The following is a 15,909-nucleotide window of genomic DNA, read 5'->3' as shown; positions in this document are numbered from 1 at the left end:
AGCACACGTACACGCACTGCACAAGAGTGGCAAACAGACTTCTTGATCCGCTGATCTTTTTGTTTTTTTTTTTTCGGGAAGGAGAGCGGGCCAGCTTCTTTCCACTCATGCAATCAATACCGCAGGCACCTACATGCACGTACAAGTAGATGTGGGGAAGTGCAGGGGCACATGTTTCATGGTGCGAGAAGAGGTGGAGATGTAGGCAACAGAAAACGTCGACAGGGAACAGTCAAAACTGGGGCGAGCTGATGCGCGCCGAGCGATTTGCATCATTCTTCCTTACAGAAAGGGGGAAAGCGGTGGGGCGGTGGCGGGGCAGCGCATGCGCATACATTTTCGCCGTGGCATGCATTCCGCCAACACCCCGAGCGAAGGTTGAACAACATGCAGATGCTGGCGTCTCGCGCATGCCCAGCAGTGGAGAAATGTGCCCTGTGCCGTCATGGGATGGTCGTCCCTTCGTTTTCTTCTTTGCGGAGGTAGGGTTTGTCACCATGCCGCCTTTTTCACTGATAGGAAAATGGGTGAGTCATGGAGTAGACACGCTAAAGCCGAAAAAAAAAAAATGTATCATTGGAATGGTAAGTCACGAGGAGTTCGTGTGTCGGCAACCGTGATCCGGGGAGCTGGGGCGTGCTCCGTCGTTTGGCTTTCCTTTAGTTTTTTTCTGTGTGTCAGTATACCGTAAACACGCGCGAAATAAATAAATAAGAGACGCATGCACAAGCACAGCCGTTTGCCTACAAAGGTAGGCATACGGCTGAACCCCAGCCCTCTGGGACAAACCGTCCTGCCGCGGAATCGAGGTCATGCACCTAACGGGCTCCTCCTTGTCCGTCCTCGCCCCTTCTTTCGCATACGTGCTGTGCGATCGGCGTCACGCGGACGCTCGCGTGGGCCGCGTCTAGCGTCGCGCTGAAGCGAGGAAGCGATGACGTCTCTGTCGTGCGGGTAGCAGGGGGCGGTCGCCTAGGTGCATGCCGCACGAGCTCGAGGAAATGGGTCAGCCTGAGACCAGGGCGCTTCCGAGGCCCTGCACACTCTGCCTGTGTGCCATGCTTCTCTCGCAGTCACTTCAAGTCGCGGCGTGCCGTATTATGGTGCGGTGTCTCGCCACGTGCGAGCCTGGAGGGCTCGATGGTGTAACTCGGTGGTGCTCTCGTCATGCTTCCGGCGTCTGCGCCTCATCAGCCCACCCCGTTGGGATGTAGAGGGACTGCCACATGTTCTGCACACACGCACATTGGGGCTGATGCATGTGGATCCCTTCGCTCCTCTCCCGTCCATCACCATGGCCCCTCTCACCTCTGCATGCCTTGTTCGGGTGTGCTGCACCGTTCCAGCTGTGCTTCACAGCGCCAGCGCGCAGGTCTCGCATTTGCGGCATCCTGTGGCCTGTCTCAAGAGGGCGTTCTTGCCTGGCGGAGGAGGAGGGGGCGTGCCTGGATGGCTTGCCCGCACGTTGCCGCGACAGCCAGGACACTGCCGTGAGCCTTTGGCAGCAGGAGGCATTCCACCCTCTCCTGTATCCGCACACCTTTGACAGGAGTGGGTACGTCAAGCAGAAGGGGGCACGCAGATCAAGCGGCTGCGCACAAAGAACTCACAGCTGGTTGGATTTGTCCAATCGCCGACACGATTCGTAGTGGGCAAGAGCGAGCGTGGTAATGGTTGCAAGTCTCTCCAGCATAGTGCCAGTGCAGATATTTCCCGCCGACGCTAAGAGTCCGACGCACCCAAGGGCAGGCTGCAGGCTCTTGGCTTCCCAATAGGGCAGGAGCTAGACCCTAGTGCCACGGCGAGGTGGCCCGCTTTATCAGGGAGCAAAGACGTGAAGAGAAAAATATCAGTGAATAATAAGGACACCCGTCAAGCACGTGTGCGCTGGCGCACATCCCCGGCAGTATAGAACCTCTCCGCCCCCTCCCCCACTTTACTCGACCTCCCCACAACATGGAGGTGCAAGAAAGGCGAGAGAAAAAATGGAAGCGAAAGCGTTCACGTTCTCGAGCAAAAACGCGCATAGGGACACGAGCACGGCGCGTTCGCCCTTACCCTTTACCGGCGCCGCCGTGGCCGCGCACTTTGCGAATGCTTCGCAGCTTTGCGTTTATGTATGCGCTCCCGTTTCGAGACATCACACCTGCATCAGAACGGCGGCGCCACCTCCTGCTCGAATGTGCTCGTCACTCGCCAGATGTTTGCCTTCGCCTCCTCGTCGGTCGCGCCTCGGACCACCATCCAGCAAAGCATGTAGAATTGCTTCGGCGGCGGTGCCACGGCCTCACCCGGCCTCGCCGAGACGGAGAAGGCAACGAGCGAAGCGTCCTCTACCGGAACACGTGCCTTACTCAGCACCCCAGCCTGGTTCGGATAAATGTTCACAGACGCCGCCCAGCACTGTGGTGGAAAGAAGCCGCGAGACGGGCCGCCGAGCAGCGACCACACCGCTGTGCGTGCAGCGGAGCTCGGGATACCCTCGTTTGCGTCCGCCTCGGAATGGCGCGGTGGAGTTGCCGTCTGCCACGGCATCTGCACCCCACCTTCTTCTTGCTGGCCGGCTAGAAGCTCTGGGAAAAGGCCTGCCAGCTGCTCCTGGATAGGCATCTGCAACGCACAGCGCACCAGCGCCTCACCCAGGTTCAACCCACGATACACAGTTTGAACCATAACGTTCGTTTCCGCGCTTCCAGGCCGACAGTTCACCTCAATCACGTAGGCTCGCTGGCGTGCTGGGTCGTATTTGGCTTCAAAATGAATAACGCCGTGCAAGTGCGCTCCGTGCGCGGAGACGTATAAGTCGAGCAATTCACGCAGGGCACACTGGCCGCGGTGCCCCAGCTGTGATGGGCAAATCCCGCCAACCTCAGCAAAGTACGGCAGAGACGGTTCGAAGTTGTCCGAGATGGAGCAGAAGCGCACGACGCCGTGCTCGACAACGCAGTCCATGTCGACCTCCTGTCCCTCAATGAACTCCTCCGCGAGTATGTGCACAGCGGCCGCGCCTTCTTCGCGCACAGGTCCAGCCGCTGCACTCTTGGTGAGGGCGGCAAAGTGCCGTGTGTCTGGATGGCTCGCGAGCATCGTCCACATGTACCACACATGCGCCACCGCGTCGTCCAGGGTGGAGCACAAGCGGGTTAGCAGGCTTCCAGCCCCTGGACTGGGCTTTAGCACCACTGGGAACGCGAGCGCCGCGGCCTCTATTGTTTTGGAAATAGTCTTGATCAGCGCCGGCCGAGCCTTCTCGAACGCCATCGAGAGCGCATCCGCGTCGCGCGCACGTTTGCTCATCTCTCCTGGTGTCGGAAGCGCCGCCGCTACAGGGAGCGGCACCGACTTTGGCGACGGGATGCCGTGCTCGCTGCAGAACAGCCGAAACAAATCCTTCATGTTGTTCTGTAGAACCGCAGCAGGTGGGAGAGGGATCGGGGTGAGATTCAACCGCGCGGCAATTAACGCCGCTTGGTAGACGGCATACTCGTCGAAGGACACAACCGCGTCAGGGACGAGCCCACGCGATGCCAGGAAGGCCGACAAGGCAAGGTGCACCTCATCCACGTCGCTCGTCTCGTGCTGCAGCCAGTGCGAAAAGACACCGTCAAACTCAGGCAATGGGGTGAAGGGGTGCACCAGCACCAGCGCTACGTTGAGCGAGCGGAGGCGACGGTATAGCGGCAAACGGGCCACGCTGCTTGTACGGAGAAACACAATTACCTTGCCATCCATTTTCTCCAAAGAGGTCGCTGTCGTTTTGTATGCGCGTGGGTCTCCGTGGAATGGAAAGGGGAGCCCAGCGAGGGAGGAGAGGTGGAGGCTGCGGGGGTTCGATAATGCACAATGGTAATAAAGAAAGGGAAGTTTTTTTTATCTTTCTTAGCTTGTTCAGCCTTCGTCGCCACGCATTCCATCTCTGACGTTAGTGTTTTCGCTTTATTTTTTTTGCTTGAACGCTGTTTTCCTTGTCGATGAGCAGGGGGCGTTGGGGTGTGTTGGCGGTGATGGCCAAAAGACGATTTTTGAACCAAGAGCAATTACGTCGAGCAAACTGCTCTTAGCGAAGATACAAGTGAGAGCCGCGGGTGGCAGCGGCGTTGCCCTTCTCTCTTCGCTTCCGCCTCTTTGGATGGTAAAGAACAAGGAAATTAAATGCGGCAACAGTTTGTGGGCGGTGGCCTCTTGTCAACAAAGGCGATAAGCGACGGTGCTGCGGACGAATGCACGAATCAGACCGAGCGAGGCGGCCGAATGACGCTCGCTGGGGCTTCGAGGGCTGCAGGCGGACTCAAGACGCCGTGCCACGGAAGCGATAAATCAAGAGCTCTGCTTATCCCGTCCGGGAGTGTATGAAAAGAAGGAGTGAAGCGTGAACGGCAGAAAGCGGCCGGCGCCGAAAAGAAAAAAAAAAAGATGAGCCTAGCGGGCAATGCATCGCAGTGATACCAAACCGGGGGAGAGTCGGGAGGAGGAGCGTGAAAGATGGGCTTTGGCATAGACAAGACGATCGTTGGGTTCTGCAATGCGCACGCGTAGACTACGCGGAGAGGAGCAGCGGGGAGGCGAGCAGAGAGCGTGCAAGGCCTTCATGGTACAGAAAGATGCCACTGTGTGTTGTTTGTTTGCCTCCCCACCGCCTCCCTGGCTTCGACAGCAGCGGGGCAACACGGCAGAGCACAGGAGGCTGTGAAAGCGCCTTTTTTTGCTGTTGCTGAATTTCTGAATTTTGGCTGAGATGCACCTTTATCTTCTGCAACTGCGTAACCGGTTGTACGGCAGCAGGTAAAGGCGAAGAAGGAATTATCCATCTGTAATTCCATGCGTTGCCTTCGTGCGACGAGAGGAGCGGGCTACGCACACAGTCTCGCAAGAAAATGGTGTGCGGCGGCATCGAGGCAGCTCCATCCATGTTTTTTTTTTTTTGTCTAAGTCTCCGACTCGCTGACGGCATATATAAGAGTCTGAGGTATCCGAACGCAAACGAGAGAAAATGCAAGAGACAGTGCACGGGGCGGCAAAGCGGGGAGGAAGGGAGGGGAGGGAGGGCGGCGTCCCACGGCAGGACGCGGAAACGAAGAGATGCTCGCCAGCCCACAAGCCAACACAAACACATGAAAAATCGCAAAGCAAGCGAACGAGAAGAATAAAGAGCAGCACATCAAGAACAGCGAAGACAAAGCAGGCGGAGCGAAAACAAAAAAAAAAGATAAAAGACACAAAACTTGGTGGCGCCAAAACCAAAACAAAATACAAACTAAAAAGAAGAGGGACAACAAGCGAATGCGCGCACCAACTGCACAGAAAGGGGTGGGCAACACAGAGACGGCATTCACCAACACGATTCGGACGGCATGATGAGGTGGGAAAGAGGAAACACTCTATCAAGACTTCTTCTTGTAGATGTGGCCATCTCGCTCACGCATCGCACTGCCCTGACTATTCCGAACACCCCAGAGGGTTGTCGTCGCCGCGCCGGACACACCCATGAGCAGGCGCAGCGCCGCTGCGGGGACGCGCAGAAGGCTCCCGTCTGGGCCGGTGCAGTAGCTTGCCATGGTGAGTGCCTCCTGCAGTCCAACACGCAGCTGCTCTTGGCCTTGCCGCCAGCCGTCCGCGACGCCGGCGGGTTGGGAAGCACGCGACGGCTCTTCTATGGTGAGCCCGCGATGTTGCGGTTCCACAAGTACCTCGAGGAGCGAGCGACTTGCATGGTAGGACCCGCTCGCCAGCAACGCTGCCATGTCCGACGCTTGCGTGAGCAGCTCCTGCATGAACACAGAAGACGCCGTGCGGATCGCGTGGTGCAGCGCAGCGCCGCGGTAGTTCGAGAGCGGCAGCAGCAAAAGGCCCTTTGCCGCCTCGCCCACACGTGTCACAGCGGAGAGTGGTTGCAGCCCACAGCAGCACGCCGTCAGCAAAAAGCGGATCGACACACAGTTCGAGTCTTCCACGATGCGCTGCAGAAGCGTCGCGGCGCTGCTGCAGTCCTCGACGCGCATGAACGGGATTGGGAGCGGAATCTCCTGCAGCGAAATCCACGAGAGCACCGGTATACTGCGTAAGGCATCAAACGAGTTTCCCTCTGCAAGAGCAGCCAGAACCCCCTTGTCGCTCTGGAAGGAGCCGGCGGCGGTCAGCGTTGTGGGAAGGATTACCACACGGCGGTAGAAGAGAGGCGGTGCTTCGGTGCCGGAAATGGTGCCTGCCTCAGCCGCCGGCACAGACGGCGAGGACGCAGCAATCGCTGCTGCGCCTTTGCTGTTGGCTGGCGACGAGGGCGGCGATGCCGACGCAGTGGAGAAGAAAGACTGCGCAAAGTCGACGGAGGCGCCGCTCCACGTCAGCGACGTCGGTTGCAGCCGAACCGCCAGCGAAAGCTCACTGCCGCCCTGCTGAAAATGGGAGACGGTGAAGGACGCACGAGACGCCTCCCTCATACCTCCGCTCGCCGCCGCAAGCACGCTCTTTGACGAGGTCAGCAGCCCAGTCAACTCTAGCTGTCGCGCATCGTTTGCTCCACCGCGACTGCAGCCGCTGTCAGCCTGGACGCCAGGCATGTCAACATGGCAGCGTGCAGCACCGCTGCCTCTCCTCGGCTGCGCGGCGAGCGACGCCGGCGGCTTCGGCGTGGCGGTCAGCAGGCGATGAACATCGCTGGTGTTGATGCAGTCGAACACCGTTGCCTCCCCCACCACGACGTGGAACCACAAGTCTTCCTCCGAGCCTTGAGGAAAGGTGTCCATCTGGACCGTGATGCCGCGGCAACTGAGAACAAGCCGCTTGCTTGCATCACGGTCGCCAAAGCCACTGCGGCAGCCACGATCGTGCAAACGCTCGAGCCGTGATGTCGAGGACTCCCCGCTGATGGTGTGAAAGGACCACGTAGCGCCGGTGCCTATGGTTGTCGCGTAGCTGCAACGCGAAAGCGAGGGCTTCGTCCGTCCGTCTGGGGAGTGCGATGAATCATGCGCTAGCGCCGGCGTGTACGCCGTGACGGACGGCACAGCTGTGTCAGCGCTGGCGCTGTTGCTGCACCTTGCGCGCAGCGCCGCCTCTGACCGTCTGTCGCCGCCGAAGATGTACGGTGCCGCCTGCGCCACGCTCGCGCCTCGCGAGACGATCTGCAGATAGCCTCGCCGCTGCTTTCGGACCGCTGCCGACATCAAGTCTGTTCCCTCATACAAGCTGAGGTTGAGGGAGCAGTCGCTCAAGAAGAACTCAAGTTCGACCGGCGGGTAGAGGTACTTCTCCGGGGTGTCGTGAAGGAGGGCGTCATCGGTGCAGTCGAGTCGGTTGAGACGCACGGCACGCCTCTGCCGTGCCGCCTCGACACGCTCGCGCGACCAGCAGCTGAGGAAGTGCGGCTGCCGGTCGCACGCGGCGAATAGGTCAATGCGCCGCTCTGCGGCTGCGCCTGGGTCGCCGGCGACGGCATCGGAGTCGGCACGGTCTCCGCAATGACGGGTATCGCCAGAGGGCAGCAGCGACGATGCAGTCGGATCCTCGGATGGTAGAACGCACCATCGCAGCTGTGCTTCAGACGCTACCGTATCCTCCAGATCGGAAAAGGACGAGGACAGAGAGGAGATCGCAGCACCAGCAGCAGCCACCCTCGGTAGTGGCGGCCGAGGTAACTGAAATGGTGCTCCTCCCTGCGCGCCGCGTACGCCGCGCGTCGGCACCACTGCCGCCGCGCCTTCCTCGGCCGTCAGCTCGTCATCGTCGTCACTTGATACGGAAATGGTGTCCGAGACTTCATCATAGCGCCGAGACTGCGGCACGGCATCAGCGGACGACGCAGGCAGCGGGGACATGCTTCGTCCGCGTCGCGTTCTCTCTTGCTCCACGCCGCTTGCGTTCGAGGAGGTAGAGTGTACTCGTTGGTGCTGCGGCACCCACGGCGCACCATCGAGGAGTTCGGCAGCGCGTTTCTGGTACGTGTCGTAGAGCTGTGGGTCTCGTCCGTATGAAGCGTGTAGGGCATCAAGCCAATGACTGTACCCATACGCGCTCGCGCTGCTCCGAAAAGCCGAGTAAGAGGCGTTATAGCCTCCAACGCCAGTAGAGGGGCCTAGCTGTGACTTTTCCGGCACCGTCCAGGGCGATTCAAAGTCGCTAGACGCCTGCAACGACGTGGTCGACGGCAGAAATGGGTAGTGCGACGTGTAGTCGTCGACACTCGCAATGGTGCGCATCATCGGCGCACCGACTGGAGAAGGTCGAAACCCCCCACTGCTTGCATCCTCCTCCGCTGCCCTGTCTCTGGTGACGAGGTAAGGGTTCACACGAAACGTCATGGGAGCGCAGCTGCGCGCCACCTCCTCCGCCACCCACTCAAAGCCGGGCCCGCTGCGCATGACGAGCGCTGCCGGTGCATCCGTCGCCTGCAGATCAGTCCCTGATCCCCACGCCTCCACAAGCTCGCGGAACACCTCGAACGAATCCTTCGCCATGAACGCGGAGAGCTCGATATGTTGCAGATGCATCGACACAGCCGGCGCCAAGTAGGCGTAGTCGATGGAGCCCCCCTCCTCTCTTGTGTCACCGCCGCCGTGGGCTCCTGACGCCGATGCGCTTAAGCTCTTCGAGCGCACCGTGAGGATCAGGTTTGGCGTTCGCGAGCACGAAGCCGATTTGCCCATGCTGGGTGAACCGGCGTCATCAGTGCTCTGCTGCATATCCGCGGCGAACGAGGACGAGGAGGAGCAGGCGGCCGTAGAAATCACCTCGCAAAGACGCACAAAGCCGGCGCTCTCCAGGTCAACACCCCAGTCGTCACTCTCGGCGGGGTTGAGCACCTCGCGAACAAGTGCCTCCACGTCACAGTCGTTGCACACGTAAAGCGGTAGTGACGTGTGCAGCCATGCCTGCGCGCGCATCGTCAGTGGAGCGGAGACGTCTTCGGAGGCAGGTGATGGCACCGACGTCGCCGGCGATCTCACTGCAGCGCTGCCGCGTCGTAGCTCTTCAGGTGGTATGGCGGTCCCATGCGCTTCCGCTGACGGCGGCAACGCCGGAACTACCACGGGCAGCTTTATCAGCACCGAAGCACGCGGGAGCAGCAATACCGCCAGCGAGCGGCCGGCGCCGCGAGGGCGATACGTGGCCATGAGGTTGGCAACGCTCACGTGCACTTTGGTCGTCCAGAGCGTTTCCTCCAGGAAAGCAAGCGTGGAAAGCCCCTCAGCCACGCCCCTCGCCTCGCCGCCATTTCGTACAGCAGACGCCGCCGGGGCAACAGTCCCGTTGCCACCGCTGAAGTATTGCTTCAGTACCGCCGCCAGATGATCGCCGTTGTATGCCACAGCGTGATGAAGACCCAAGCCAGTTAGCTGCAGCCACAAATGCCGCCTGTTGGGCGGAACCAGTGCAGCGGAAAAAGCAGTGGGCACGAACGGCGTAGTGTGGCAGGAGTGCGCCGCGGTTGCGATGGGCGGCACCCTCGCCATTTCGAGGAGACGCACCTCGCACACACCGCTCTCACGAACGGTGGGCAGCGGTGCGTGCGCGGCTCGTCCAGCCGTTGTGGCGATCGATTGGAGCTCTCGAACGTAGGCGCCCCAAACGTCGGACAGCACGCGTGAGCTGTGGCTAACCCACTGACCGCCGCTGTCGTCATCGCCTTCGGTCGTGTCACTCGCATCTCCGTGGCACCTGTCATCCCCCTCCTCTTCGTTGCCTCGCACCTCTGTGTAGCTCTGCACAAGCTGCACCAGAGTGCCGGCACGTCGGTGGCCAGGGTGAGCTGCCTGAGAATTCGGCATATAGTAAGCCAAGTCTTTGCACGTGCCTCCCCCCAGACCGTGCGACACGGTTGGCGCACCGCCAGAGCCTACGGAATTGGATGCGTAGCTCTTGTAAAGCGGCGACGCTGCCGCCGCCCCTGCCCCTCCGCCAGCGTCGCGACCATCGCTGGACGTGTGTGGCGGCGCCGGAGCCGGCTGCCGCTCCCACAAAGAGAAACCGCCCAATCGAACACGTGCGTAGTTTGCCTGCCCAGCCTTGGCGAGGGCGCCGTCGCCGCTCAGCCCACGCACCGACACGTCAACGAGCTCCATGATGTAAAGGTGGTAGAGACAGTTCAAGTCGACGAGGCAGCGCCGCTGCGACCTCGGCAGACACCGGTAAAGCGGCTCCCCGACCACCTGGCCCATCGGCGAGAGACGAGGCGCGAAGAGCCCCAGACGAATGCGACTGACACGCACGTCAAGTGATGTGCACGTCGTGTCCAAGAGGCGCCACAGCTCTGGCACAGCGTTCGACAGCGGATCTGCGCTGTCGCCGCCATCGCTGCTGCCTCGAGATTTGAGCCTGGAAGTATCATCCTGAATGTCGTCGCCCGCGGCGCACCCGCTCACCCTCGCTCCGGCACAGCCGCGGCTCGTGGTCACTGCATCTGCCATGGCGAAGGCTTCTGCGGCGGAGCCGGCAGGATGTTCGACCGGCTCTTCGCGGGACTCGTTAGGCCGAACGGTACCGCCAGATGTGTTCAAGCACCGACTTTCATCCGAGGCATCCACCGATGCCGCGCCCGCTTCGTCGGGGACAGGGAGGCCGTCTGAACGCCCAGAAGCCACACTGACAACAGGTGCCTGGCCACGCGGTGGTGCGCTGCTGCCCGGCTCTCTCGCTGCTGTGGCTACCCTTCCGGCGTGCAGGCGCTGGCGGCACCGCGATAGCGTCAATAGCAGCTCATTCACGTAGTGAGTTGCGAGCAGATAGTCGTCCTGCGTTAGTGCGGTCGTCGTGATTTCACCGAGCCGTATCTGCAGCGCCAGAACGCGTTCCAAAGCTCTCCACGAGCCTCCAGCAAGACCAGGAAGACAGGTGTGCGTCACGTTGATGTTCATCTCGTGGCTGTAGTCCACTCGAAACAGCTCCGACTTGGTCTGCTCGAGGATATCTTGCAGGTACACAACCGCCTCACGCCATTTGGCCGACGTACTCGCGGGTGTGTAAACCACAGCAGCGGGTGTGGCCACATCGGCGCTGTGAGCAACTGTGGTCGCGGACGGCGTGTGCACCACCTGCAAATCGCGCAGCGAAAAGCTCAGCAACTCCGGCAGGAAGCGCGCCCGCGTGTCCACGTCCTCGGGAAACCCAAGCTGCTCCTGTACGACGATCGCTGAGGCAACCGCCGCCTCCTCCGCCAGCTTTGTCGATGCCGTTGTGGGCGATGCCGCCACGCGGTCTCCGTCGCCCCTCGCCTGCCGCGCTCGGCGGCGGAGGAGTGCACGGTTATGACGATGGGTGTCGAAACTCGACTCTCGTAAGCGCTGCAGAAGGCGTGCGAGCAGCAACGACTGTGGTTCGGCTGCAGCTGAGGCGGGGGATGCGGTAGATGCAGACACGCCATCAGCGGGATCAGGTGGGGTCTCAGGTGAGGTTGTGGTGCCGTTCGGGTGAACAGGGAATCGAATCGACGCATCGACACTCTCCAGGAGCACCTTGACGGAGCTGCGGGTGCGGATCACGCGCGATGGAAGCAGCGTTGGTGACGGCGGCGAAGAGAGCCTGCGAGCTGACAAGCCTGTGGCGCCGGTCAGAGCCTCTGCCGTGCGATTTGGCTCCCCTCTGCCCCCCTGCTGCAGACAGCCCACGCGGCGGATCAGCTCCTCGACAGTGGTGCCGTACATCGCGAGAACCTCAAACAGTTCTGCGTCAAGTTGGACGGAGATCTTGGCCACACCAACGACAACAGTCTCCTGGTAGATGCGCAGGCAAGGTGACGAAGGCGGGGCCAGTACTCCCGCGGCAGGCGGTTGATCCGGCAGTGGCGGTGTGGAACGGTGGAAGATGACCAAAGCGTATGGGCTGCGCTCTGCGTGCATCAGCTTCGCAGGTCGCAGTGAGTGCGCCAGCAACGGCGACGAGAGCGGCAGGCCACGTACTTCAGCAGCTATAAACGAATAAGACGACGCTGCATTGCGTTGCCCGGCCGCTGCGGTGGCGTGGCGGTACTCCAAGAAAGAGATCGACCCGACGCCAAGGAAAAAACTCACGCCGCCGCCGCTGTTGAAGCTCCCCGCAGCAGCGCGTGCCCGCGCAAGCTGCGCCGTCACGGCGGGGTCGGCCAGTTTGTTGTCGAAGATGCGTCGGTAAATCTTCCGCTTCCTCGCCGACTGCTGGAAAACACCCCTGGCAGTCGGCGACGACGTGGACGATGACAAGGGCGCCTCGGCATCGATGTTTGGAAAGAGTATGTCCACATCGCGCATGACATACGTGAAGTGCGGCGTGGTGAGGGCTTCGTACACGGGCAGGGTTAAAGCAGCAGTCGGCTGCTGCAAAGGGTCCGTCGCCCGCGGGTCGAGAAGGGCAAGCTGCTGCGAGGAAAGCGCGCAGCGCCACGCACACGCCACAGCGTTGGCGTCGACCACGGACCTCGTCAGCAAGCTGATAGAACACCCACCACAATGCACGCTCACGTACTTGGCGGCGGCGCGCAGCTGTGCGGCGGTCAGGGTGGCAGCAGTGACGGCCTCGTCAGAATCTAATGGGACCGCCGCTACCGGCTTTTCCAGCTCTCCCGCTGTGCTGGCAGGTTCCTCCGCCGAAGAGAAGGAAGAGAGACTGCATGCGGAAATCACGCCCTCATCAGAATCCGTCGTACCGCCCATCACGTGCCTCATCATGCCCACTAAGTGCGCTATCTGCACTGCAGAAAGGACGATGCTCCAGCCTTCTGCGGCGTCCACGTCTACAAGAACCTTCGGCGGCGGCGGCACGTCTGCAGATACCAGCGAAGTGGAAGGCGAAGTACACATGGCGTTGGCAGCTGCGCCGGCACCTCGACGAGCGACGCGCACCGTGAAGGGTGCCCCAGCAGCGGGCTCGCTGTCATCCCTCGCTGTTGCCCCCGGCGGCTGCTCTGCACTGCCCGCGGTGAGCGCCGTAGACGTCGTGAAAACCAAGTCGTCTAGGGAGAACTCCGACGGCAGCGGGCCATCGCTGGCCATGACGTGAACGTAGCACTGCCAATCCTGTATGCTCGCCGTGCACTGCATGTCTTCCACCGATGCCCCAGTGGACTCGTCCACCGTGAAGCGTAGCCCTCGACGACACGACAGATGCAACACACGTGTGCCACTGCGCACGCGCAGCGGTGCCGCCGCAGCACTTGCCCGTGCGCCCGCATGCGATCGGCCGCTGCGGCGGCTCGCGGACTCTGTGCTGCGCAGGAGTGACCCGGCGGCCCCAACGGGTGGGATGCAGAAGGTGAGGCGCACCTCCTCTACGCCGACCGCCACGCCCTGCAGCTGCTGCTTAAGGTATGTCATCAGGTCCCCCACGGTGTGAAACTGTGTCGTGGGGCCTTCTTTGGGGCTTGCCGGCCTCGCAGCGCCATCAGCGGTTAGCGACCCAGCGTCCGCGTCCAAGTCACCAAAGTCCGCCCCTGTCGCGTCGGGTGAGTTGCGTTGATTCTCCGCCTCGCTGTGTAGCCATGAGTGGTCCTCAATGGAGTACGAACGTGCCAGCTTCGCCATCTCGTCGCGCCGAAGCCGCCTCGACGAGTACAAGGGCGGCTGCGTAGGTTTCACCTCGTCGCCTTCTTCCGCAACAGACAGCCCTGCCACTCCTGGGTCTGGGAGAGAAGCACCGTCTCGCAGACGTGCAGTATCGTCCTCCGCATCTTGCGGCACACCCGCGGGCCGGGTCACCAGAGAGGGAGCGTCTGTGTGAGAGTCGCCAGTAGAGTCCGAGATCGCCGCGGTGGCTACGTCAAAGACCAAATCCATTGACTCCACCGACAGCGATTTCTGCGTCGTGACTTGGCGTAGGAACGACACAAGCCCGGCGGAGCGAATCTTGCCTCTGAGCAGTCGCACCAGGGGGCCGTGCGGTACGCCGGCAGTGAATTCATTGTTCCCCTCCGCCTCTTCCGCCGCCTTTGCCGCTGCGGCTTCACTGTTCACCGACCCACTACAGGATTGACTCGGCGGCGAAGGAGACGCTGAAAGACCAGCATCAGCATCGCTCGTGGTGTTCCGTCTTCGCACACTAGAAGAGGAGAAGGCACGCTGGTGCTGCTGCTGCTGTGCCGCCGCCGCTGCCGCCTTGGACGAGGCGACCGCCGACGCGTGCGACGTCTCGCGCAGCACGTCGACAAACGGATTATACGCAGGGTCGAAGAAAACCTCATTCACCCGCTCCTCGTTGAGGTGGAACGTGCTCGTCTGGTAGTCATAGTGGCCAAAGTTTTTGAAAATCTTGCGCTGCAGTGGAAGAAGCAGGTAGGTGTTCACAAAGTTCATTGTGCTCACGCTTCGCCGCCACCTCTCTCTCGCCCCCCCCCCCACGCAGCGACCTGTCCTTCTCGACTTCCTTACGGATTCGCCCACGGCCAGTGAAACAAGCACGCATCTAGCGCCGCCGATCAGCGGGGCTGCAAGGGGCGTGGGAAGGTGAAGTGGGACGGGGGACAAAAGAGAGATGCCGCGCTATAGAAGAATGAAAGGAGAGCACAAACGAAAACAGTTACAGTGCGGAGCACGAAGAGCGAAAGGAAAGAAAATGGCGGGGAGGGTGGCCACTGTGGAAGGAGCGCGGTTGACGATGCTGCTGCTGCTCCGCGTTGCTTCAGGTTGTGTGGGCGTGTGTGTGTTTGAGTGCCGCGCCAGGTGCATGAAACACGAGGTGCAAGCCTGATCTTCCGATTGAGCTTCTATGAGCGTAGAACCTCAGTGGAGTGTGTGTGAGTGTGTGTGTGTGTGTGGGGGGGGGGGTTAGTGAGTGGCGAAGTAGAAAGCCTGGGATGGACACTGCGGACAGGCCGACATCATCACAAACGTAAATAGCGACTCGCGTAGAGAGAGCCACGCGACAGGAACGCAGAGAAGGAAAAGAAAGCGTGTGTATGTGTGTGCGTGGTAAGATGAAATAGACACGGACACTGGAGACAGGGCGAGACAACCCTCAACAAGAGAACCACGAAAACGGGGAATGGAGGCGAGAACAGCAAAGGGCGCGAGTGAGGCGACGTCGGTGCGCAGCGCCGGAGTTACGCAAACAGCGAGGGGAAGCAGACACGCGCTACAATGGGCAACTGAAGGCTCGCACCAGACCTCTCGGGTGCAAGAGAAGGGGAGATGGAAAAGAAAGAGGGGGGCCACCGCGAAGCGCACGCACGTGTGCGCAACTTCCCAGAATGGAAGAGAGGGCGAGATTGTGTGCGCAGCTGTAGGCGGCGATGGTGATCTAGAAAAGCACAAGGCACAGCCACCGGTGTAAATGTATATGACAGGGGTGGTGGGCGTTTCGTGGGATGCGCGTATCTGCGCCGTTGTGGGTAGCCGAGTATGCAGTGGAATCCCTTCTCCGCGCCTTGCCGTAGAGAAAACAAACTCAGAGACGCCAAGGACGACGACGGGGCGAGGAGCCGATCACACTCGACTAGATAAGAAGCAAAGTAGTAGCAGAGGATGAAAGAGGGAAAGGAGGGGACTAGAATATGGAAAGAACGAAGAGCACTCAAAAGCCGAAGGACGCTGCTTGGCGGACTGGCACGGGAATGACTTCTGCAGCAGCGGCGCACACACACAAAGAAGAGGGGTGGAAGGAGAAAGTGATGAATGTATGTGGAGTCGCAGGAAGACGGCGAAGGAGAAATTGAACACAAGTCTGTACAAACAGTGTTGGGTGGCAGTCACTCGTATACGAGAGACGCGATGCCACACTAATGCAACTGATGCATCGAGAGCGCGCGCGGGGGCGTCACGATTCTGCCGCAGAGCAGAAGGATGATGTAAAGGTATTGGAAAAGGAGAGAGGCGATCCGCCAAACAGAGAGCAACGGCAAGCCAAGTGCACCGCCACAATTATTCCATCCGCACCCTCTTCTCCAAGTGGTGATTTCTGTTGCGCGTGGGCGCACAGCCTCTTTAATATTTTTGTTTTCCGTCTTCGCCC

At 60.7% G+C, this 15,909-nt stretch overlaps 2 protein-coding genes across 2 annotated transcripts; both read right to left on the bottom strand.

The window, feature by feature from the left end:
• Positions 1-2,151: 2,151 nt before the first annotated feature.
• On the bottom strand, positions 2,152-3,732 carry LDBPK_352310 (hypothetical protein, conserved; the record flags this gene model as incomplete). The annotated part of the gene is made up of 1 exon (XM_003864762.1): positions 2,152-3,732. One exon carries the CDS (start codon positions 3,730-3,732, stop codon positions 2,152-2,154), a length of 1,581 nt encoding a protein of 526 aa, XP_003864810.1.
• A 1,649-nt stretch (positions 3,733-5,381) lies between these two features.
• LDBPK_352300 (hypothetical protein, conserved) lies at positions 5,382-14,255 on the bottom strand (the record flags this gene model as incomplete). Its single annotated transcript, XM_003864761.1, has 1 exon — positions 5,382-14,255. One exon carries the CDS (start codon positions 14,253-14,255, stop codon positions 5,382-5,384), a length of 8,874 nt encoding a protein of 2,957 aa, XP_003864809.1.
• Between the last annotated feature and the right edge of the window lie 1,654 nt (positions 14,256-15,909).

Source organism: Leishmania donovani, chromosome 35 (assembly GCF_000227135.1).
Source record: "Leishmania donovani BPK282A1 complete genome, chromosome 35".
Classification (NCBI taxonomy): domain Eukaryota; phylum Euglenozoa; class Kinetoplastea; order Trypanosomatida; family Trypanosomatidae; genus Leishmania; species Leishmania donovani.
This window is presented reverse-complemented; position numbering and strand designations above follow the sequence as displayed.